The sequence below is a fragment of the Astyanax mexicanus genome, chromosome 16, assembly GCF_023375975.1.
Source record: "Astyanax mexicanus isolate ESR-SI-001 chromosome 16, AstMex3_surface, whole genome shotgun sequence".
Lineage (NCBI taxonomy): Eukaryota > Metazoa > Chordata > Actinopteri > Characiformes > Acestrorhamphidae > Astyanax > Astyanax mexicanus.
This window is the reverse complement of record NC_064423.1, coordinates 30,383,397-30,407,223: the sequence shown is the minus strand read 5'-3', so window position 1 is coordinate 30,407,223 and position 23,827 is coordinate 30,383,397. Positions and strand designations below refer to the sequence as shown.

At 37.2% G+C, this 23,827-nt stretch overlaps 2 protein-coding genes across 4 annotated transcripts; both read left to right on the top strand.

Annotated features, from left to right (window-relative positions):
• The first annotated feature begins 1,488 nt into the window (after positions 1 to 1,488).
• Positions 1,489 to 10,741, top strand: LOC103034567 (Fc receptor-like protein 5). Its single transcript, XM_022669910.2, has 10 exons — positions 1,489 to 3,221; positions 3,351 to 3,377; positions 4,324 to 4,602; positions 4,713 to 5,006; positions 5,828 to 6,097; positions 7,102 to 7,404; positions 8,240 to 8,371; positions 8,473 to 8,500; positions 8,608 to 8,706; positions 9,352 to 10,741. The coding sequence occupies exons 1-9, from the start codon at positions 3,182 to 3,184 to the stop codon at positions 8,681 to 8,683; spliced, it is 1,449 nt and encodes a 482-aa protein (XP_022525631.2). The 5' UTR covers positions 1,489 to 3,181; the 3' UTR covers positions 8,684 to 8,706; positions 9,352 to 10,741.
• A 210-nt stretch (positions 10,742 to 10,951) lies between these two features.
• Positions 10,952 to 23,493, top strand: si:dkey-93h22.7 (golgin subfamily A member 6-like protein 22). Of its 3 annotated transcripts, XM_049465619.1 has the most exons (12): positions 10,952 to 11,412; positions 11,956 to 11,982; positions 12,775 to 13,077; positions 14,268 to 14,552; positions 16,490 to 16,756; positions 17,934 to 18,233; positions 19,572 to 19,673; positions 19,819 to 19,846; positions 20,788 to 20,881; positions 21,441 to 21,506; positions 21,987 to 22,454; positions 22,518 to 23,493. In XM_049465619.1, exons 1-12 carry the CDS (start codon positions 11,376 to 11,378, stop codon positions 23,091 to 23,093), a joined length of 2,553 nt encoding a protein of 850 aa, XP_049321576.1. In that variant the 5' UTR covers positions 10,952 to 11,375; the 3' UTR covers positions 23,094 to 23,493. The 3 variants fall into 3 exon arrangements, with proteins under 3 accessions (XP_049321576.1, XP_022525624.2, XP_022525625.2); XM_022669903.2 differs by having other exon boundaries at positions 10,953 to 11,412; positions 21,987 to 23,493; XM_022669904.2 differs by having other exon boundaries at positions 10,955 to 11,412; positions 18,138 to 18,233; positions 21,987 to 23,493.
• The last annotated feature ends 334 nt before the right edge of the window (positions 23,494 to 23,827 follow it).

The following is a 23,827-nucleotide window of genomic DNA, read 5'->3' as shown; positions in this document are numbered from 1 at the left end:
TCCCTTCGCTCTCAGGTGGCTTGCTGGTGGCCTCCGGACCGCAGGTTTCTGGGTTGGATCTGGCGGATCTCCTTTTCAGCTGTACTTTAGCTAAACTTAGATGGAATAATACTTGGCTTCGTAGATTGTAAAATAACCTTAGATATTTTAACTAGGATAGCTAATATTAATATACTTGAAGATTAAATGCACTAGTCTTAAGAAAACTAACTTAAGATGACTAAACTAACAGTCTATCCTTTATCCATCTCTGGGCTCCCTAACCTCTCTCCTCTAACTGTTTTCCTCAACTCATCTTCTCCTCCTCTCCTCAACTCCAAACTGAACTGAACTGCAAACTCCTCCAACTGAACTGGAAACTCTAAAACTGGCAAACTGAACTGTGTCTGCCCAGTTTAACTATTAGACTCTGTGGCCTGTTTGGCCCCTGAGCTATGATTGGCCCTGTGGCCCAAATGTCTGTGTTTTGATTGGTCTAGGAGCAATTTCAAACTTTGGCGGGGAAGATCTTATGCACAAAGGGCCATAAAACCCCCCCCTCACATGGTCAACATGCTTCAGCTAGTGGTCTATTTTTCTAATATACCAAACCAAAAGAAAACTCAACTAAACAGTGGATCAAAATACATTTTTCAGCATATCAGTTTGTGATGATAAATTCAGGAAACACAATCTTACAATTGAATCACAATAAATGTAATATATATATATTGCCCACAAACAGTTTTGTAATACTCAAGATAATCTTAGAAATACAATGATGGATGGTACTCTGTCAGAAAGAGATCAAGAGTCATGTTATTATTTAAACCCAATTAAATCACTTAAAAGATAATACATGGTTAAACCACTGATAACCAAATAAAGCTAAATTATCAAATGCTAATTAAACCTTGTTGATTCAGACTTGAATGTGTAGGAGAATTCAATCAGGACACATCCAAACACATATACCATATACCAGACACATATACCATTATTTAGTAAACATTCTATAAAACACCTTTTTTATATAGTCAATATATATGTATTTTAAGCAAAATCTTCTGAGTGAGGAATTCCTCCCCCTTTGCTGAGTGTTTAGATAAGCGGTTGGCGTCGGAATTTACGATGGTGGGGAGTAAAGATCTTTCTGCACCCCACAGAATTTGAGCCTGCAATGTTGAAAATGGAATCCCAAGCTTAGACCATTTCTGTCAACTTATTTCTTAGTGCTTTGCAGAAATAACTAGGCACAAACCCCTAAATTGGTACAACATTTGGTGAATTAACAATTTCCAAGGCATTAATTAAGTTTTGACACTCTCTTAAGTCCGCAGTCCCGTCCTAGTGATGCAAATGTTGCAAATGTGTTGCAAATGTTCCAAATGTTTACATTAACTCCGAGGTTTATGACTTGGAGGAATGTAAACAGAATTTTACCCTAAACTCGCATTTAGGGCTCTCGGGCGAGGCTGAGTGAAGAAATAGTCAGTAAATGTCATTTTGAAATTTAAGGTTGTTTGAAAAAAGATTACTCCAAGGTTTTTTTAGAGTGTTCTGGGTTCGAAGTTTCCTTATAGGCCGTAAAGTGGGGGTAGTGTGTGTTTGTGTCCAAGCAATGAAGAAATCCTCTGGTTAATCCACTACACTGGGATGGATAGTGAAAGAGTGTTCGGTCTCAGTTGTTCTGATTCTGCAACATCCAACAGACCAAAAGCCTCCAACTCAGTGCATTGTGCAGTAACATGGCTTATATTATAAGACAGATGAATGTTTAAAAGATACGTATCTTCCCAGAAAGCAGTGTTCATCTCAGTATTATACTTTACATGCAGAAGCAGTGCAGTTTTGTGCTGTTTAGGCTGATTATGCAGTTCACTGCTGAAAAAGCAGTATGCCTGTGTATAACCCAGTATGATGCTTTAGTGTGTTTATAACCATCAAAGGTGTCAAAAGTATTAAGATTAGTTCTACAGAATACTTCTGTAGAAGTTGAAGTATCAACTCTTTTTACTCAGGTAAAATGTAAAAGTACTGGTTTCAAAACTACTTAAAGTATAAAAGTAGAAGTAATGCAAGGGGGAAAAAAACATTATACTACTGAAAATCCTCACAAAATGAATGTATTTTAGTGCAATGCAAATATATGAAAAAAGCTTAGTTGTGGCATTTCGCTTAAGTTCTTTTGAGTCTCTGCATGGATCATCTTCATACTAGGCTGTATACATCTGCTATGTTCTTGCTGGAGTGTATGGGGCGTGACGTGTGCAGGTGTGATGGATCACAGTATAAACCAATAGTGTGTTAAAATGGTATATGTTTACACTTTTCATCCAACCACAGTCAGATTCACTCTGTCTGGATGGAGAGATTTATCTGGACAGGGGTTTTTATTGAATGATGAAAAGCCGCAATGAAATAGGAGTAGCAAGGCGATTTTTGTAATGTAAGGAGCAGAAGTAAAAAGTCATCTGAAAAATAATTACTCCAGTAAAGTATAGGTAACCAAATGTTATAATTAGGTAAAGAACAAAGTGTACAATTTGCATGAATAATGCTCGATCAAACTGCTTGACCAGCATGACCAGCAAGACCATAAGCTTGCTTACCAGGATAGGGTATGCTTTTGCCTTGATGACCAACTTGTTCTCAACCATCTTGACCATCAATGACTTTATTTTAAGCAATCTGAAGGCAGCTGCCTGCAAAAGCTGGTCTTGAGCTGGATTTCTTCAGTAGGGCTGTCGTGTACTGAGTATTGCTAACTGCCAGCGAATGTTTCTAGCTGCCAGCTGATGTTTGTTTTTAGCCACTTTAGCATATTTTGTAAAGCTTTTTCTCTAAAATGTTTATGCCTATAAAAGTGATATTTTTGGACTGTAATATTTAAACAATGCTGTATTATCACATATACGTTTGTGTGATGTTTTTTCATTCTTTTCTCAATAAATTTTGAGCATTATCTAAAAAGGGTGTGGTTTCTGGTACTAGCACTGTTAGCAGGCCTGTTGCGTTTCTGTTGTAAAACGCATGGGCATTTTTTTTTATCTGTGGCTTACACATGGCCAGGAGGAGCTGAGTGCAACACGCACACACACACTAACACACTCACACACATTTACACTTTAACACATGACTTCAAACGTGTACCACTCAAGCTAAGACAACAATGCTAGCAGAGGCGTGAGAGCGCTCCAGAATGGGAGAAGGTTTGGGGTTACAGCTGATGTCAATCTTATGTGAGTCGCACGTTCATTGTATCATTATCTTAAAAGAAAGAGAAGATTCACACTTGTATGTTAAATTTAATGTTTAAATAAAAGGTAATATGTCTCTAACCAGCCTTTTCTGTTCTTTTTGTGTTTCAGTTTGGGCTGGAGTTGTGACTAAAACAGGTACATATCCTAGGTATAATGCATACATAGACAGTGGACAGTGAAAAAACGAATTAAAAAGATTTGTCAGTCAGTCAAGGGATGTTTGGTATTTGAAGTTTGGTCATTTTTTCTTTATTTTAAAACAGTAGATGCTAATGAATGACAATAATAAAGTTTATCTTGTAGCTGAATAATGTAAATCATTTAAAATAATCAAAACCACTTTTGGCTAATGTATATAAAATGTTAATCCTATGTTAGTTTAAAGTTTAGGAAGGGTAATTTACCTTTTTTTTCCTGGACATATCCTCTTTTCGGAATCAGAACTCCTGCTGGAATTTCAAAACTGTGAGAAATATTTGCACTGATTTCACATCAGTGTTTGCTCCAACAGTTGCCACACATTCCTGGTGCAGATTTTTTTCAGCTTTAAACAGTCTTTTACAGTCTGGCCCCACCTTCTCTTAATAAACACACATCGGTTTGACATTTCAGATTTTTCCTTTTTTTTTATGTATTTATTAACATATTTCACGCATACTGTAACTGAGACCTATTTAAAATCTTAGCATCCTAACCACAATGGACACCCACAATGTCTTCTTCCACAATGTCTACTTAAACCTTAGTCACCCCAAAAAAAGTTCTTTGTCATTTTACGATTTTACGTAATAATTTTTACAGACATAAACATATAAATATAGCATTTTGGTTTAGGCTTTTAAAGCAAACAAGTTAATATCCTTGGCATTTATTTATTAATAAGATTGATAACAGGCTAAGTCTAATCTAGCATCTCTTAATATAAACTAATGTAAAAAAGCACAAATCGGGGAAAAAAACTAAAAAATATGTTTGTTTTTTTGGATGACTGAATGCACTTAGGGTCATTGATTTATCCTGTACATTTGATGTTTAGCTGAACTACTTCATTAATTAAATTCAGACTCTTTATTTTGTGCAGGTGGATCTATTCCCAGGCCTCAGTTTACTGGGCCTAACATGGCCTACGTCAAATCTACACAAGTTTTTGAATGTAAGCTGCCAGAGTGGACATTACCTCTGACCTATGAGCTCATTAAAAGCCCTGGCGAGGTCCTTGAGACAGTAATTGATCCTCTGGGAGGCCAGCCAGTCACTTTCTATCTGAGGGTCAACGAGAGGTCAAACGGACGGTATATGTGCAGAGTGAGATTAAGAGGGCAAACCAGCACCAGCAACGCTGTGAACTTTCAAGTAGTGAGTGAGTATATATAGAGATATACAGTAGGAGCAGAAACTGGAAGAGTGTAAGTAAGAAAAGAAAATATTAACACTTTCATTTTCTTCTTTTTTTTTATTTTCTCCCTTAAGTTCCTGTACAAGGTGTCCACTTAGTTCCCGATCCTGACCCACCGGTCATCTACGAGATGTCAGGGTTTAACCTGCACTGTCGGGTCAGAAAGGGGACTCACCTCACTTACGTTTGGTACCACAACCAACAGGAGCTGAACTTACCCTCGGCCTTCCACCAGATCTCTGAAAACACACTGACAGTGGACAGCGCTGGCAAAAGGCATGCTGGGTACTACACATGTATGGCCATTAACAAGATGGGGAACCACAGCAGATACTCCAGTAGCATGGAGGTCAACGTTGTTGTGAAAGGTATAGGTTTGGTTATTTATCTTCTTTTTTTCCTTGTTTTATCTCTATATACAGTAGGCACTGTAGGCGATTCATTAACTTCCACATTTTAACTATCAATAGAAGTCAATGTAAAAAGAGTTTATTTCAGGTAATTTTGAAGAACTTCTATTGGTCCAATCAACAAAGAATTTTGAGACAGTTTCAGGGTCAGTTTGTGTGTTCAAATGCTGTAGAAAATAAAAAATTGTTAAAAAAAGATACACTTGTTTTTCATTAGACAGCAATGATATAGACAGTCATATCAGAATAATGTAGAATTTTAAAATAATATTATAATATACTGTGTATTACTTTGGATCAGTTGGTTGCGCACAAGTCTGTTAAGGGGCATGTTTACAATGCTACCAGGCAGTAATTTTCAGTTACACAAGAACAGGCTACTATCTATATGAATAGAGGTAAATGTCATTCAACAGTGTGTTTAACATCACCGCTTGACTCTGATTAAAACAACCTCAGTTTAGCTCAATAATGCACAATGTGTTTTTTGGCTTATTCTGGCTACTGCGCTTGCACAGATCTCCACACCAAGATGGGGTTCTCTTTGCGTGTGTTGAAAACCAACAAGCTAATTCACTAATTTTCTTAAAAGTCAGGTTTTTGTTATCATTTTTTACTAAAAAGGGACTCCCAGCCATGGATGGTTGTAGCATGAACGAGGATCTCCCACTGATATGCCATGCAAAATTCAACTGATGACAGGGATCTGTCATTTTTAAAATACAATACAATGCAATTCTTAATCAATGTTCACTGCAATATATATGTCTCATTCACAGAATACCTGTCAGCTCCCAGGATTTCATTCACCCTTTACTATCATGGTTCTGGGTACCATGCGAACATCAGCTGCAGGTTGGTACGAGGCAGCCCGCCGGTGACGTTCCGGCTGCTGCTGGATGGGGAGGCTGTGGCTGTGCAGAGGACTGGTTCACTGGAGGCCTGGTTCAGTGTGCCTGTCAGTGTGGGGCTGGATATGGGAACGGCCCAGTGTAAAGCAGAGACTGACATCCAGCAGCTTCTTAGTGACCCAGTAGATCTGGAAGTGGGTGAGTATTACAGTATTAAAGTGATGGTTCTGGGTATAAGAACAGAAGTGTGGGCAGAAATTCGAGTTGGTTGTTTTTAATCCACGTAGCTTCATTTTGCAGTTTTTTTAGACAGATTTCACCACCAGCACTTTGGTGTCCTGATTCTTGTTGGTGAATAGGGAATTGTGTAGAATTTGTTTTGTTAAAATAGCTAATAACTAACTATTGCATTATCTTAAAGTGGCAGTATTATTTTGTTTCTAAACTGAAAGCATTTCTGAGTGGAGAAGGAACAAAATATTGTTTAATGGTACCAGTGTGTTGGAACGACCATCCCTGCTAAGCCTAATATATTCATTCTAGTGTCAGGTCGCTTTTTGCAGGAGTACTTCTGGCCATGTCACGCAACGTAACAGACTTATGTCGCATGTACAGCCTCTAAAAGATGATCCCGCTCAGTTTTACTAAACGCAAGTGGTTGATGGAGCAATGGAGACTTCAGAAGGGGTAACTCAGAGCTCTCTGACTGAACATAACCTGGAATCAGATTCATCCGCTCTGAAAGGATACCGAATCACATCCACCCAGTTTAAAATGATTCTTCCGCATGCTCTGTGCAATCACCCATTCTCACCAGAGAGGCCCCTAATTCTCAAAACTTACGGACATTAGCTTTGATCTAATGTAATTCAAGGTATTATGGCTCTCGTACATAACAAGCATAAAGAATCCTAGCAGTATGTCTCTGTAGCTAGCTGGCTAGCAAAATATTTTATTCCACCTTAAATGATGCAGCAATTACATTCTTAATCCTGAGGCAATTTCAGCTTCCTGTCACAGAAATAATTGTTGGATCAATAATTCAGCGATAATCCGTCATTTTCGCATGTGACTCAATTCCAAGTGACTCTCAAAAACAAGAGGTATCAGAGAAAAAGAGAAATGGTGCACTGCTCCTCAAACAATGTAATTTCTTCGCTTTTTACTTGTGTCTGATTCCTATGTGTACCCATCTTCTTCAGTTCCAGTAGAAGGCAGTGCACAGGTCCTGGTAGAGTTCCTCCAGACAGCAGACTCTGTGGTGGCTGCTGCCCTTCTCCAGTGTGTCATCACCAGAGGAACTTTCCCACTTTTCTCCTGGTCCTTTAACCAAGCCATCCTACCAGAACAGGGTGATTCTCACGCCTTAACCCCGAACGGCCGCATCTTAGTCATCACAGCCTTCAGTGCTGAGAACTCGGGTTATTACAGCTGCAGAGCGAGGGACAGCTTTAACTCCAACTCGTCTTGGCTGCAGAGTGAGGAGGTCTTGGTTAAGATGACAGGTAATGTGATGTGCTGACTTTATAATCAGGGTTTTGAAAATAGGTTTAAAGGGGAAATCCTCATTTCCAAATGTTTATTGTGGAATGCTTAGTTCTAAAAAAAAACAAAACAAAAACTAATGGGTCTTTTTTGGGAGAGTGATGGGAAATACATTTCTTCAAATTGTAATGATGCTAAATATTATATAATTTTAAGCTTTTGCGTAAAATTTGACTTTTTTTGGAATTCAGCATTTCACATAAAACTAATAGAAATTTGTCTTGCCCTTTCTCAACAAATGTAAAATATATACCTCCTAATAAATACAGATTAACTCTAGCATTGTTTTGCACCATATGAGCGCTTAATACAAATGTACATCATGGTTATTTGAAGGAGCATGAGACGCTATCTAAAGTGTAGTTTATTAATTTAGAGTGGGTTAGTAGAGTTTGATTTTTAAATAAAACAGAAAATGTCTTTTTTTTTTTAAACAAAAAGACTTTAAGTGAGTACAATAAAAAAAAACAACTTAAAAATGGCAACTTTACAGGAGATGGAAAAAAAAACATTTGTATGAAATTCAATATAAATATATTTATTCAGAGTTATTTTAGAGCATTTCTGTTGTATTAGCCCAAACAACTGCCAGATTCGGAAGTTATCAAAAAGTTTTAAAAATTTATGCATGGACAAAAATGGAGATACATGGTTTTGTGTCCTTTATTTTGAAACCCAAATATGGTCATGCTAAGTTATCAAACTGTACAATCTAATCAGAGTAAACCTGTGATCACATGTATTGACATATCATTAGTGAGCATAATCTCAGCTCTGTTAATCACTCTGTTATAGATATTAGGATGACGTCTATAGAAGTCCTCGCCGTGGTTTTCTGTTGTTTCCTGCTGCTGGTTATTATGGCAGGGGCATGCTGTGTGTTCTGGATCATCAGTCAGGAGCGTTTCCAGGACAGGAGCACTGGCCGTATGTTTCTAAACCCTGACTGGTCATCATTGGACTGTGTCATTTCATAATTTTTACTTTATTCAACACCATATACATGCTTTTATCTTTCTCTGTTTTAGGGGAAATGGACTGTCTGGAACAGATCAAGTGAGATCTTTTTCCCTCTTTTTTCTGCATTTAAACAAATCTTGGCTACTTGATTATAATTAAGTAAGATTGACTTTGCATACTATGACCTATTCTTCATTTTTTAGCAATGAGACACTGGAGACCAGGTCTGCCCCACAGGTTGAAGAGATGGTGGAGGTTTTTATGGAAGTTGAAGTTTAAAATGATGTCTGAAGGCTAAAGAGGTGAAATTTTACTCGCACATTTTTGCCACTTTACAGTAGTACAAAGCATTCAAAAAGATTTCATTTAATAATCACTGGGTCAGAGTTCTGGTGAAGTGACTGATGAAGTTACCATTACCATTTGAACAATATATTTTACATCACTGATAAAAAAAAAAACAATCAGACAAAAATCTCATTAACAGTTTGTAAATGTAGGTCTCTCTCCCTGCACAAACAGCAAGCTGATTGGCTCTTTTTGTTTAAGGGCGGGACTTAACCCAAAAACAGGCACAATGATTGGCATTATGAGAAATCCCATTCATACAACAGACAGTGACATGTCTCCTCAATAATATAGACTCTGGTTTTGTTCATCACATCTTTTTCTTTTTGTCTGTTTCTGGCCAACTTTTCTATGACAGTACATGCACATGTGGTTTAACAGACCCAATACTGGAGAGGTATAAATTAAAATTAATATTTTAATCCAGAAATGAAATATGCAAAATGTTTTTGGACATAAATTGTATACAGTGCCTTTAATCACATTAAATTAGTGTTAGCAAACTATTTGATTTTGTAGTCCCAATTTATTCTAAGCAGAAAGATACTGACCAGTTGTCTTCATTTTCCTTTTTTCCATTTTAAACTGTTTCATAACAGCTTCTAAATGAGCAAGACCTGCTGCTTCAGCCCTCTGGACACTGGAGAATTTGTGGCGTTGAACAAATACCTTTAATCCAATACCTAGAGCACTACTCTACAGGATCCTGAACCAGCCTGCTGGCTTTTTTACAGACTTTTTTTTTACATTCTGTGCTTTTTCTTTTTCTAATTTGTGAAACAGTACATTACTGTGAACATAAATGTGTTTTTGGTTGCTATCATGACCAATACCAATGCTAACTGTATGCTAAGTAGTTTTGTATAATAGTAAATGCACACAACATGAAAAATGTCAGTTCTGTTTTTTTTTTTTTTTTTGATAAATGGTTGCTACATTAAAATAAAAATTATATATATTTAAAGAAGAGTTTGGATTTTCGGAGTTGATAATTGATAATTAGAACCAAATCAAACCAAAGAGACAAAATGTTAGACTTTGTAATGTATTTATTTACTGAGGAAAGTTATCAAATATTACATATCTATGAGTGACTAAAGTATAAGTTAAGTGTAACCTTAAATTTCAGTATCGGGTGTGACCTCCATGTGCAGCAATAACTGCAACCAAATGTTGCTGTAACTGTTGATTAGTCCTGCACATCAGCTTGAAGGAATTGTAGTTCATTTCTCAGTAATAAACAGCTTCAGATCTGTTATGTCCCACATCCTGTTTACTGTTGGACCCTCCATAACATTTCTATTGGATTGGATTAAGGTCAGGACTTAACTTTTTTTAACATTAACCTTATTCTATTTTAATCAACCTTTGGTAGAACAACTTGTGTGCTTGGAGTCATTGTCTTGTTACATGAACCACATTCACTGGAGATCAATTCAGAATTTATTGTTACATCAATCATAGTCTTAAAATTCCTGTCTTAAAAAAAGACTTTAAAAAAAAGAATCAAACTATGATTCTACCACCAACACATTCAACATATGGAATAAGGTTTTTAAGCTGGGACGCTGTGTGTTCCTTTCCCCAACAATAAAACTTTTAATTTAAACCAAAGCTTTATCAACTTAGAGACAGACTGCACTGTTCTTTTTTTAGAGATCAGTAAGTTTTGTGTGTTCGGGAGGCCAAAACACAGAAACTCAAACACAAAAATCTCCAGGTTTGTGTGGATGAGCCTTAACAACGGTGGTGCACTTTTCTATTGTGCAGCAACACCTGCAAAAAAGTGAAAATATGACTTTCATAGAAGAAATGTGGCCTTCATGGAAGCAAAGGTACAAATCTAAAACATACTTCCTTAAGAAGGGCAATCTACTTATTGTTTAACTATATCCTTCATTTCTTATTTTTTTGTTCATTTCTTTTTTAAATCCTCAGTGTGTATGTGACTATATGAATCTTTCAGGAGTAGATTTTCTATTTATTTATTTATTTATTATTATTATTATTTTTTTTTAATTATTTGTTATTCTCTTATACTTTATTTAATCTTGCTTTAAAATTGATGTGATGTAAAAAAAATAATAATAATAAAATTCTGGAAAAAGGTTTTGCTGTTGCTTAGCTCCTCACAGTCCACCAACCTTAAAACCAACAGACCTCCACAGATAGACCTTAAAAGAAAAGTCTCGCCAAAACTAGAATCTTTTTGCAGGAATAGTGAATAAAAATTCTTAGCTGCTATAAAACCAGTGTATATTTTGCAGTGATAGTAAACATCGTTTCTCACTCTATAATTCCTCTCTAGTTAGTGAATGAAGGGTGCAAACCAAAGTACAGTAGAGCTGCTATCAGCCCAGTGCACATGGTGAAGAGAGAGAGACTGAAACGGGTGTGTCATATCCAGCTCTTCCCAGCATGAGGTGTGTCTCTCTTACTGTGGACATGTGTCTGTTTTCTGCCTGTATTTTCAAGTGTCGCCATTTAGGCTTCAGCATCTGATCTAACAAGATGGCTTCTGTTAATGCTTGTCTGATTCAGTTAACATTTGCAGTCTGATATTTACATCATCAGAGGAAACTAACATCAGATACCAGAGGCCGCCCACTGGATTATTACCAAAATGAGCTTCCCTTTGGAACTTCTGTTGGTTCTTCTAGGTAAAAAAATACATTTTTGTATTATTCTATGCACTAAATTATTAAAAACAAAGATTATGCAATTTAAGCAAAGGTTATGCAGGTCAACCAGCTTGATAATGACAGTCATGCTTATGTATTTTGGTCAAGACCAACTAAATCTTTCAAACCATAAAAGTCTATTTATTTATTTTTTGTTTAGTTTCACACTAGCATTTCTTATACAATAAAGTTATTTTTTCTAAAACTAAAAGTAGTTCTAGATGGCATCGTTCAGACCTTTATTTTAGAATCTTTATTTTAAGATAAAGGTAAGACAAAAATAACAATAATAATATTATTCAAAACACAAAAAATAAGATAAAATGTAGAATGTATATAAAATATATTTATATTATAAGGTAAAACAAATATGACAAATATGTCAAATAACAAAAAGATTAGATAAATACAGAAATAGTCAGTAAAATATGAACAAATATGCACACTAATATTTACAGTAGAATAAAAAGTGTTAATGGTAGTAATATTTTGCCTGTCTGTGGTTTTTTTTTTTCCCACCAGGCTTTTCTGGCATGTGGCAGAGGACAGGTGAGTGAGGTTCTCCACTGCAAAAAAGCTTTAGATTCTTTTGAAGAAGAAGATAGCATTGTTGAATTGACTATAAAAAAAACAAAAAAGAGTTTTTGTGTTTTGCTGCTTTAGTTTTCTGGGATGGTGGGACTAGTTATGGTAATGCTATGTGGATGAGGTCTCATAGCCATGGAGCTCAAACGTGGTGCACAGTTAAGAAAAAAGCTGTGGAAAGCGAGCGAGCATGTAGAGTGCTAGTCTAAAAGCAGTTTTCCAAACAGGAATTAAGCCTAGGCTTGAACTGCAAAGCATTTTCAATGAAGATTTTTGATAAATAGAAAAATATACTACAGTTTAGCCCTAAACATTTACATTTTTCTGCACACCCCTTCAATAAAATGCATTCAGCTCTTTTAATTTGCAACCTTTACTGACACAAATGTGCTCATCTAGTCCCTGTAGAGCAGTACTACCCATAGACTAGAACTCACTGAAGTAGATGGGCAGGCATGGACTAGAAGCACTGACCTGTAGAGCAGTGGAACTGGTGCTCCAGTACTTGTGGAATGAGCTGAGGAGTTTGGAATGAGATGGGAGATGGGATTATTACAGCAATGCTCTATAATCTAATAGGAAAGTCTTCTCTGAAGAGTAGAGACAGCTGCTCCAAACAAAGCAGGAAAAAACCTTTTTAAACCTTTGCTTTCGGTCAAAACAATGAATGAACCAGTGTCTCAATCCATTGATGGAATGCTGTATGTGATCCTCAGCTTTTGCTGAAGTATAACACTGTGTTCCTTTCCATTTCAGATGGTCAGACATTAGGTAAACCTGTGCTCTTGGGTCCTCCTGAGGCTGTTTTAGGCACTGTAGAGGAGTTTTTCTGTGAGTTGGATAAAGTCCCTGGAGGCCTGTCTGTTCTGTACAGGCTCTTAAAGGAAGGTAATTTCTCGAAGACTTTTGGGCACTACAGTGCCCACACTGGAGAGCCTGGCAAATTTCCCATCCTAGTCAAACATACCCATGATGGAAGATTCATATGTGAAGCCAGTGCACAAAACAACACAGAGGTCACTCCCTCATTCAGTGACCCAAAACGCTTCAAAGTTATTGGTAAGTAAAACACAAAAGCAAAGATCTCTGTTATAGATGTTCAATACTGCAAGAGAAAATGATTCAATTATGAATGAATGAATGAATGAATGAAGCTTATAAAGCACCTTTCTAGAAACCCAAGGGCACTTTACAATTTTCACATATTACACACAAGCACACACCGGTGAGAAGCGTCAGCCAATAGTGCACAGCGTACTCTCAACCGGAAACGACCCTCCACCTGGAGGACTGCATCGGGCACTACAGCATTTACCCAGGACAGAGTACCTGGGCACAGTAATATAAACATTTGCACACACACTTACACGTACACAAACTTACATACATATCACACACATATACACCAGATCAATTTAGAGTATGACATTTTTCTGGGCCATTTAGAGTATCCTATTTTTAATCCAAAGTTATAATCCAAAGTCCAAAATATCCCTGCTAAGCCGTAAATATTCATTCTAAAAACTGGGGTGTCAGGTCGCTTTTCGCATGAGTTCTTCTGGCCATGTCACGTGTCTTTACGTACTAACGTCCCATGTACAGCCTCTAAAAGAGGATCCGGCTTTTACTGAACGAGAGCGGCTGGTGGAGCAATGGAGACTTCAGAAGGGGAAACTCAGAGCTCAGTAACTCATTCACTCATAGTAAAAACAAAGTGTGTAGTTGAAGTGAAGTTTCTGACTGACCTCATTTTCTCTTTCTCTCTCTCTATCTCTCCCCCCTCTCGCTCTCTCTCTCTCTCTCTCCCTCTCTCTCTCTCTCTCTCTCGTTCTCTCTCTGACTGAACATAACCTGGAATTAGATTCATGAATTTAAAATAAATCTATTGGAGCAGCGATGTTTTATAGTCTAGGTTTGGGACAATAAAGTGTTGTAGTAACTTACTTATCTACTATTTTAAATAGTAAGCAATTTATTTTGTGATAAAATATTTGTAACATGAAATTATAACCTGAGAACAAAATGTTCCTCTAACTGCAGAATCACTTGTTTTATATAATTAACTATTTTTTATACATGTTGTTTATTTTAATTTTAAAACCCTCCCTAAAACAATTGCCCTGATTATGATTTTTTTTTAACAATGGTCAGTAAAATAATATATATATATATCACAAAATATAAGTAACATTATTAGGAATAAATTTGTTTGAATAGTTTTTTACATAGTTCACTTCATTATGTTACAGAAAAGGCAGAAGCTGCACGCATCACATCAGAACCAGATTCTGAAGTATTCTGGGAAGGAGAAAGTGTGACCCTGCAGTGCAGTGTGATCAGTGGAACCTACCTCTCCTATGAATGGCAGCTGAATGATTCGCTGGTTGTGCATCGCTATAACAGATCCCGGGGTCAACTGACCATCCAGAGGCTCTCCACCAGTGACAGTGGTGTATACAGCTGTTCGGCTTCAAACCACTTTAATGGTTCTCTCTATTCCACCAGCACCACCGCCTTGGTAGTGCGGGTTAAAGGTAGTATGATTCAAACACAACATTAATTAACAATCAACACAACACATCACATGTACATATACTTAGATCATTTGCAAGTAATTATGGTACAATCATGTAATTTCATGCAAAAGTTTGGTCTCCCCTGGTCAAACTGCTTGGGTCCTCCAGAGGCAAGGAATTTAAATATAAACCTTTTTTACCCATTTTCACAACGGGTCATATATATATATATATTTTTAACATAAACATATTTAACCTGCCTTTACTTTTTCACATATTTTAATTTTCGCATATAGTTAACAATAATATTTTTTATAAAAAGAAAAGAATAGTTAATAAAATCTAAGTGGTTGCTAATGTGGATGCCATGGTGATGCTAGGTAGTTGCTTTGCCATGCTTGGTTACAAAAGTGTTGCTAAGTGGTTAAGTATGTAATAGTGTTGCTAAGTGGTTACTATGTGGATGTTGTGGTGTCTCAAGTGGTTGCTTGTCAGTTGTTAGGTGGTATTGTATGTGTTTGTATATGATTGCTACACTTGGAAGGTGCTCTATTCATTCCTTATATAGAAATTCTGCAAAAATCTGTTGCTAGGGAGATACTGCATGTCAAATAAAAATCCTGCATCAGATCAAAGAATCTTACAATTGAACAGTATTAATATCTGAACAATATTTCTGCAAAAATGGAAAAATATAATAATAGAAAGAGGATAACAAAAAAATTATATAAACAGCATAACAATATAGATATATAATATAGATTTCTTTGCAACCATAATTGAAGTGGCAGTCCATTTTATTTTATTTCTAAACTGAAAGCAGAAGCATTTCTAAATGGAGAAGGGATACAATATTGTGTTTAATGGTACCAGTGTGCTGGAACGACCGTCCCTGCTAAGTCTAAAATATTAATTCTAAAAACACTGGGCTGTCGGGGTCGCTTCTCACGGGAGTTCTTCTGGCCACATCATGTGTCTTTACATACTTAAGTCACACGTACAGCCTCTAAAAGAGGATCCAGCACAGTGTTACTGAACGCAAGCGGCTGGTGGAGCAATGGAGACTTCAGAAGATGAAACTCAGAGCTCAGTAGCTCATTCACTCATAGTAAAAACGAAGTGTGTAATTAACGTGAAGTTTCTTTCCCAATAGGGTGCCAAAACTTTTGCATAAGACTGTATATTGCATTTGTGTGGAAATTCTGTTTATATTAAAATAATTTCAACTGAGTATATAGAAACACTTTGAATTTCTATAGTTATATACTGTAGTCCTGTTTCTCTGCCTACTTTATTGTCCTCTTTTCACCATGTTTTTAATGGACCCCACGGACCACCACAAGTAGCTATTATTTAGGTTGTGGGTCATTAAATCTCAGCACTGCAGTGACACTGGCATGGTAGTGGTGTGTTTGTTAGTGTGTGCTTGCTGGCATGAGGGGATCAGAAGCAGCAGTGCTGCTGGAGTTTTTAAACACCCCAGTGTCACTGCTGGACTGAGAATAGTCCAGCAACAGGGTCCTGTGAGCACTGGTGAAGGACTAGAGGATGACCAACACAAACTGTGCAGCAAAAGATTTAGAACTTCAGCATCTACAAGGTAGGAGTGTCTAATAGAGTGGAGGACAGTGAGTGGACAGAGTGTTTAAAAACTCCAGCAGCACTGCTGTCACTAATCCTGTTAGCACACTTACACACCACCACCATGAAAAGCTGAGAATGATCCACAACCCTAATAATAGCTGCTCTGTGGCGGATGTACTGCAGTCATTAATTATTAAACCACAAAGTGTTCCTATATGATCAGTGGAGATGTGAATGAATTATGTGCCAACTATGGAAAATAAATATAATAAATGTGTGTAAAAACGGGTAGATGGTCATAATGTTAGACTTTAAATCTCTTTCTCTCATATCTCTCTCTATCACCAATCTCATATTTTCACTTTTTTCAGAGCAACTGTCAGAACCTGAAATCTCATTTCAAGTTATTGAAGATGGAAAGGGAATTTTCAGCGCCCTGGTGACATGCATGTCGGAGAGAGGAACCCCACCTGTAACCATCCACCTTCTCAAGAACAACCGCTCGCTTGCTGTGGAACACGGCCTCCGTGTTGTATTTTCAGTGCCAATTCATCTGAACCAGGACATGGGCTTGGTGCAATGCCAGGCAACCGATGGGACTCGAATTATGCACAGCAAACCACAGAACATCACAGTGGGTATGTGAACTCCTATAAAAACATTAATCTAGCAGAATTAACCTAAACAAACAGCATCATTCAGGTGCTGGGACACACTTATACACACACCAATCAGCTAAAGCATGAAAATCACCTGCCTAATATTGTCTCCATAAGAGCGCTGGCCTGTAGAGGCATAGATCGCACAAGACCTCTGAATGTGTCCTGTGGTATCTGGTATCAAGACGTTGGCATCAGGTCCATTACATCCTTTATATTTAGGAGAGTAGACATCAGGGCTCCGGATGCTGTTATAGAGACATCACCCGGCCCCACGATGGAGCACAATTGGCCACAGTTTGCTCTCTCTGGGTGGGTAGATGGCGCTTTCTCCTCAGATCACTCTCCTAAGGTGATGACAGTTAGCACAGGCATCTGTTAGCTGATGTATCGGAGCTCAGTTGCTGTGCTTTCCCCCGAGTGCGCTGTGATGCTACTTGGTAATGCTGCACCAGCAACAGTTCAAGAACACATGCTGGCTGACTTCATGTGTGTCGGAGGAGGCATGTGCTATTCTTTACCCTCCTAGTCGCTTGTTAAAAAAAAGGCATTTAAATATATTCTTTTAAAGGATACTTTGCATGGACTTAAATACATACTATTTTGGGACAATGTATGGCAACTTTCAATTACTATTTTAATTGTAATTAAACTATATTTAATAACAACAATTTAATAAGAAGCATTTGATTGTGCTTTTTAAAGGCTTTTTTGTATAACTTAAAGAAGCTTAACATAATTTTTTATAAGCTTACAGTATATTGTAAATTTACCACTTTGCATACTGATGCAAATATAATGCTGCTGAAAGCAGTATTTAATGCCAGGCCAATTTAATAAAATACTTACATGCAGGTGGCATCGAGTCAATTCAGATTCAGAGTTAATTTAAAAGTCATCTCTTTGGGAAGCACTTAAATAAGATCTAAAGTTCGTAAATGGAGACAAGAGACTGAGCTGTATCTCTTTGTCTCCTCACTGTCTGCATGCTTCACCTCCCCACCATTGTTCAGCCCCTGATGTGCAACATCATATGAAACACAGCATCAGTGTAACTGCAATATTACCAAACCAAAATTTAAGATGAAATGTGTTCTAAGATGAATTAATTGTTGAATGACTGATTTTCACTTTTCATTTAATTTCCACCAAACAGAGACAGTTGGAGGCGCCGTGTCAATGAAGATTTACCGAACGGTGGAGCACGACTTCGAGATTATGAGCGTGTGGCTGCAGTGCAGTGTGGAGAGAGGAACCGTTCCACACTACTACTGGTTCCTCAACAACACCTTGCTGAAAAACCCAGGGCTCTTTCACTTTGTGCTCAGGCCTGATGATTCAGTCATAGCATTTATTTTAGACCCACAATCTACTGGCATCTACCACTGTGAGTCTGCAAATGCCTTTAACAACGTCACGAGAGTACAAAGCCCAAAGCGCCTGATCAGTAAAGAAGGTAACTGTGTGGGGCCTGTGTCTGTGTAAATGTTGAAGGATGAACAATCAAATATTTCATTGATTATGGACCATTAGTTATATAATTAATTCAATATTATAAGTATAATTCCAAAAATATTTTTTGACTACTTGGTTGAAGGCAGTGTTTCCCAAATCTAGTTCTTTAGTCTTCCTGTGTTCACACATTTCCACTAATGAAGGGAATATTTTCAGTGCAGTAGTTAGATGAACTGTTTTGGTAGTAGAGATTCTCTGCCTGGTTCAGGCAGAGAATCAGGCTCTGTTTTTTAATGCTATTTTTTATTTTATATAAATTTATAGTGTGATAATCACAATACAGCAAAGTAACAAATCAAACTCAAACATTTAAAAAAATGTTGCACAAGTTAGAATGTTATAATCACGCAGCTCTGGAGTAAGTGCATAGCCTTATTGTTGTTTTATGTGTTTTGCACTAAGGCTATAAGTTTAAAATAAAAGAAAAAAATGTTTAGAAAGTTTTTTTTATAATCTTAAACATTGTTAGATAAATTAGAGTAGATGGGGAAATTGTTTTTAATAAATATTTTTATTTAATAATAGGTCTATGCTTCTTCAGTGTTGCAATGTTAATTATTCACAGATTTCGCTCATTCAAACAGCCCGAAATTGTTTTTAAAAAGCTCAGTTTTAACGCTCTACTTACTAAAAAAATCGGGCTCCGGCTCACACACACAGTTTATGGGTCTGGTTGGGTTGATCTAAGCTCTAGTTGGTAGCATAGAAGTCTCTAAAATAAGATTGAAGATGAGAATAACTCCAGGACCAGGGTTGAAAACCAGGAACATGGTTTTAATTATATTGAACTTTACTAAAAAAATTATATAGATATATAGAAATTTATTAAAGTTTTCTTTTACTCCTTTTCATTTTATGGATTAAATTTATTTGCATGCTATATGCCACTACTGCACTTGTCTCTCATTTGCATATACTATTACAGACTCATAAACAATACAAAACATCATGAAAAAAAGGCCAGCCTGACAGTACATTTCCTGATAAACCTATACCAAATCCACACTCAGACAATAAATAAGTCAAACCACTGTGTGTGTTATGTAGTGATAAAAAACAGACACTTTTGAATACAAAGAAAAGTTATTGTTATTGTCACATTTGAGACCATGTTGATTTTGTTTGTTTAATATACATTTGCATTAATATTAGTATTGGTCATTATCTTGAATGTCTCTATCTCTAAAGTTTTATCTCTAGCTAAGCATTAAATGTCATTTTTTTCTAAACGACTGAATTGGTTCTTTAATCACTCTAATCTACTGTTTTCCCACTTTAGTGATGAACAAGGTACCAATGATATGGGTGGCTGTTGTCTTTACCTGTTTCGCTGTTCTGGTTGTTGCTCTGACAGCATGTTGTCTTTATGGGCTGGTGTTGCGTGAGTCTATCACATTCTATCACAAGTTTGATTCTACACAATTCATTAGCATGTTTTGCAGATTCCTAACATTTTTGTATATTGTAATAATTTATAATGACTGCTTAATGTTTGTTATGTAATAATGTTTTATCTGATTTGTCAGGAAGGAGAACAACCGACAAATACAGAGAGTAAGTTATTTATTTATTTATAATCTATAAATGGATGAAAATGTCATTAAGTTTTTTGTGGCTTTAGTTTAATGCTGGGGCAGACTCTGAATTCAGACTGCTCTAACCTTTACTCACCAGCTATATCCTGAACACTACAGAGCAGACATTTCATTTGAATGTGTCAAACAACGTATTAATTCAGTATTTTAAGTAGTATTTTGATTGGAGGGATAAATGCTCCGATGTGGTTTTGATTACAAACCTGATTGCAATCTTGTTATCATAGCTTGTCTCGTTGTGATTTTATTGACATGTTGATTTTATATTTATTGTGGGCTTTTAAAAAAGGATAAGCCCCGCCATTTATTTGTTTATGGCACTATGCAGCCCACAGCTAGCATATACTAGCCTAGCCTAGCCCATTATAGCAAGAACATTATACATTATTTTACTGTGAATAGTGTCAGCAAACTGAAGAGACTGTATCCAGTCTGCTCTTCTTCCTGGTCGACTTAGCATTTGCCTTTAGCCTTTTAGCTGCTCCTTTAGCTGCCAGGGCTTTTATAACATCACAGTTCCTCACTTAGATATGTAAGATTTAAAACGAGATTTAAAAGAGAGCTTCAAGAAGTAGTCATTGCATTTCAAGACTGTATATATGACAGTTTTGAGTGTATCTGATTTGGGCCGTCTTAAAGCTCCGTTCAGGTTATTATAGACAACAGCTCTCATTATTATTTATCACTGCCAAGATAAACACAGTTTGTCTTTTTTGGCACTTTTAATATACTAATCACTAATCACCTTCACCATAAACAATTTCCCTATGATGTGCTAATAATTGTTCTAATATATTTTCTGTTCAAGCATTGCACCAATGCCATACTTCCTTTTTCTTTTCAGGGAGTTTTACCTGACTACTATTACCCTCAGTATCTTTTTCTTTTCTTTGTTTTTAGTCTTAAAGAAGACATAATGCAGATGAGTTACATATCCGACAACATTCAGTATGAGAATGAGTATGATGAAGAAGATGGTAATGCTGATGAAATGGTGAGTGTTATCAGTTTTGCACGCCACCTTTAATGCTCAGGAAAGTTTTGCTATTAGATTTTGGAGCTTTTTAGAGGGTTTGATTGCATCCAGAAACAAGAGACATTGTCCCATCCTCCACAACTCATCCCAAAAGTACTGGATAGAGCACCATCAGTCCAGAGAACAGAGTTTACATTAGGCACTTTCTCTGTTCATGCTGGTCCTAATCTGTTGGAAATACTTCTGTAAAAGCACAAGATGAGTGGTGTGTGTGCATTTGCACGTGTGTCAGCAATGGGTGCAGCTTAAAGTAGCTAAATGCCTTCATTAGAGTAAGTAAAATGGGACATTTATTTAAAGAGTTAAAAAAGTGGAAGATGCTACCTTAAAGTCTCATATATATATATAGCTGTAGTTTAGTCTGTTTTAATAGATAACAGAATGCCCTGCCTTGTTTGTTGTACATGTTGCTATCTACCTTTGCCTTGAAGCAAATGTCAAACACTCATCATGTCTCATCAGATAGGACTACATTTTGTGGCTAAAACTGTAAATGTGCCATTTGCTCCTTATGTAGGCTGAAGATTTATATGAAGAAGATTTGGACGTTGTAGAAGCCTCCAGGATAGAAGACTCTGATGAGGTACTGTGCTTCACACAAAGACTTCAGTGTTTCCTTGTGGAAAAGCATCAGCATTCAGAGAACATTCAAAAGATTCCTTATACGCATTTCAAGAACATCAGTATTGTTCTAGCTCTGCCAATTCTCACATAATGTAATCGGCTCCTCTGTCAGAGCAAGCTGTAATCTGTAAATATTAGGAGTATGCAGAATTAGTGGACTAAATATCAGAAAAAAGAGGTGTATAGTTCAGTCTGATCCATTAGTCTATATTATCTTGAAAATAATTCATGCCTAAATGTGTTCAAGCCTCTATGCCTGTACTCTAGTTCTTAGTTTAAGAGAGTCTTAGTTTAAGAGAGGGATAAAGATGGTATCAGATTGATATATTGGTATCAACCGATACTCAATGTTGCAGTATTAGTATTGGACTTGAAAAAGTGGTGTAGTGCTTCTCCCAGTAAATATGATGGGTGTTCCTAATATTGTTTTGCTTTGCAGGGTGAAGAGGAAGATGAAAACAGTGATGACGAACAGGAGGAAGAAACTGAAGAATTGGGAGAAGAGCCTGAAAAACAAGCAGATGATACTAAAAAACAAGGTGAAGTGCCCGAAATACAGAAGGAAGAAACTGGACAACTGGGAAAAGAGCCCACAAAACAGGAGGAAGAAACTGGAGAACAAGAGGAAGAGCCTAGAGAACAGAAGGAAAAACCCAGAGAACAAGAGGAAGTAACTGGAGAACAGGAGGAAGAAACTAGGGAACAAGAGGAACGAACTGAAGAACAGGAGGAAGAACAGAAAAAAGAACCCAAAGAACAGGAGAAAGAACCTAGAAAGAAGGAGTTAACTGGAGAACAAGATGAAGAAACCAGAGAATCATATGATGTACCGAAAGAAAAGAAAGAAGAACCCAGAGAACAGGAGGAAGAGCCTAAAGAACAGGAGGAAGAACCTGGAGAACAGGAGGTTGAACCTGAAAAGCAGGTGGAAGAAACTGGAGAACAGGTGGACGCAACTGGGGAACAGGAGGAAGAACCTAAAGAACAAGAGGAAGAGCCTAAAGAACAGGTGAAAGGAACTGGAGAACAGGTGGACGCAGCTGGAGAACAGGTGGATGCAGCTAGAGAACAGGAGGAAGAACCTAAAGAACGGGAAGAAGAACCTGGAAAGCAGGAGGAAGAGCCTGCAGTGCAGGAGGAAGAACCTGGAAAGCAGGAGGAAGAACCTAAAGAACGTGAGGAACAACCTGGAAAGCAGGAGGAAGAACCTAAAGAGCAGGAGGAAGAACCTAAAGAACAGGAGGAAGAACCTGGAAAGCCGGAGGAAGATCCTGGAGAACAAAAGGAGGAACCAGGAGAACAGGAGGAAGAACCTGGAGAACAGGACGAAGAACCTGAAAAACAGGAGGACGATCCTGAAGAGCAGGAGGATGAACCTTTCGTGCAGGAGGAAGAACCCATGGAAACAAATGGAGAACAGGAGGTAGAACCTAGTGTGCAGGAGGAAGAACCTATGGAAATAAATGGAGAAAAGGAGGAAGACACTGGAGAACAGGGTGAAGAACCTGACCAACAGGAGGAAGAGAGTAATGTGAATGATGAATAATCCAAAGTCATTGATACCAACAATAACTGTGATGGACTGATATTAGGTTATCTATACTGGAATAACAGTCAAATAAAAACATCCAATCTTTGAAAACTGATCATAATAATCCGATATCACTGTTCTGTTATGTATGTTTATTTTACACCTAGTATATCAGGTTCTTGTAATGAAGTATCTGACCAGTCTGCAGTCTGTTAGGATGAACTTCACAAGGTGGTGCACTTGACAAAGGCCGAATGTTGCTTTGCTCTGTATTTTTTTCTTTCAGGTTTTCAATTTTTTCAGGGTTTGGAAAAATATTGAATTTAAGTGGAAGTTAAGTTTTAGAGTTTAAAATTATAAGTTGTGCTTGTGCATTGTTATATGTTTTCCTATAATAAAATTATATGGTTTCCAACAGGTATCTGTTTGTGTGTTTAGAAGTGACTTAGGGAGTGAGGGAGGTTCAGAGTGAATGACTGGGGAGTTGAAGGGGGTAGGGTGGTTAATGAGGAAGTAAATGAGGTAATGAGTGATGAAGTAAGTAAAGTAAGTAAAGCATAGAAGGAGGTTGGGAGTAAGTGCTGTGAATGAGATAGTGACGAAGGTAGTGACCACGGCCCCATTCCATTTCTCTTTTGTACCCCTATCCCTTATTTGTGAGTGTTACCCCTCCTCTTAAAAGTAATAAGTTGAAGAGATCCTCCTAAGAATTGGGACAACCCTTCATGCACCCGATACAGATAAATAAC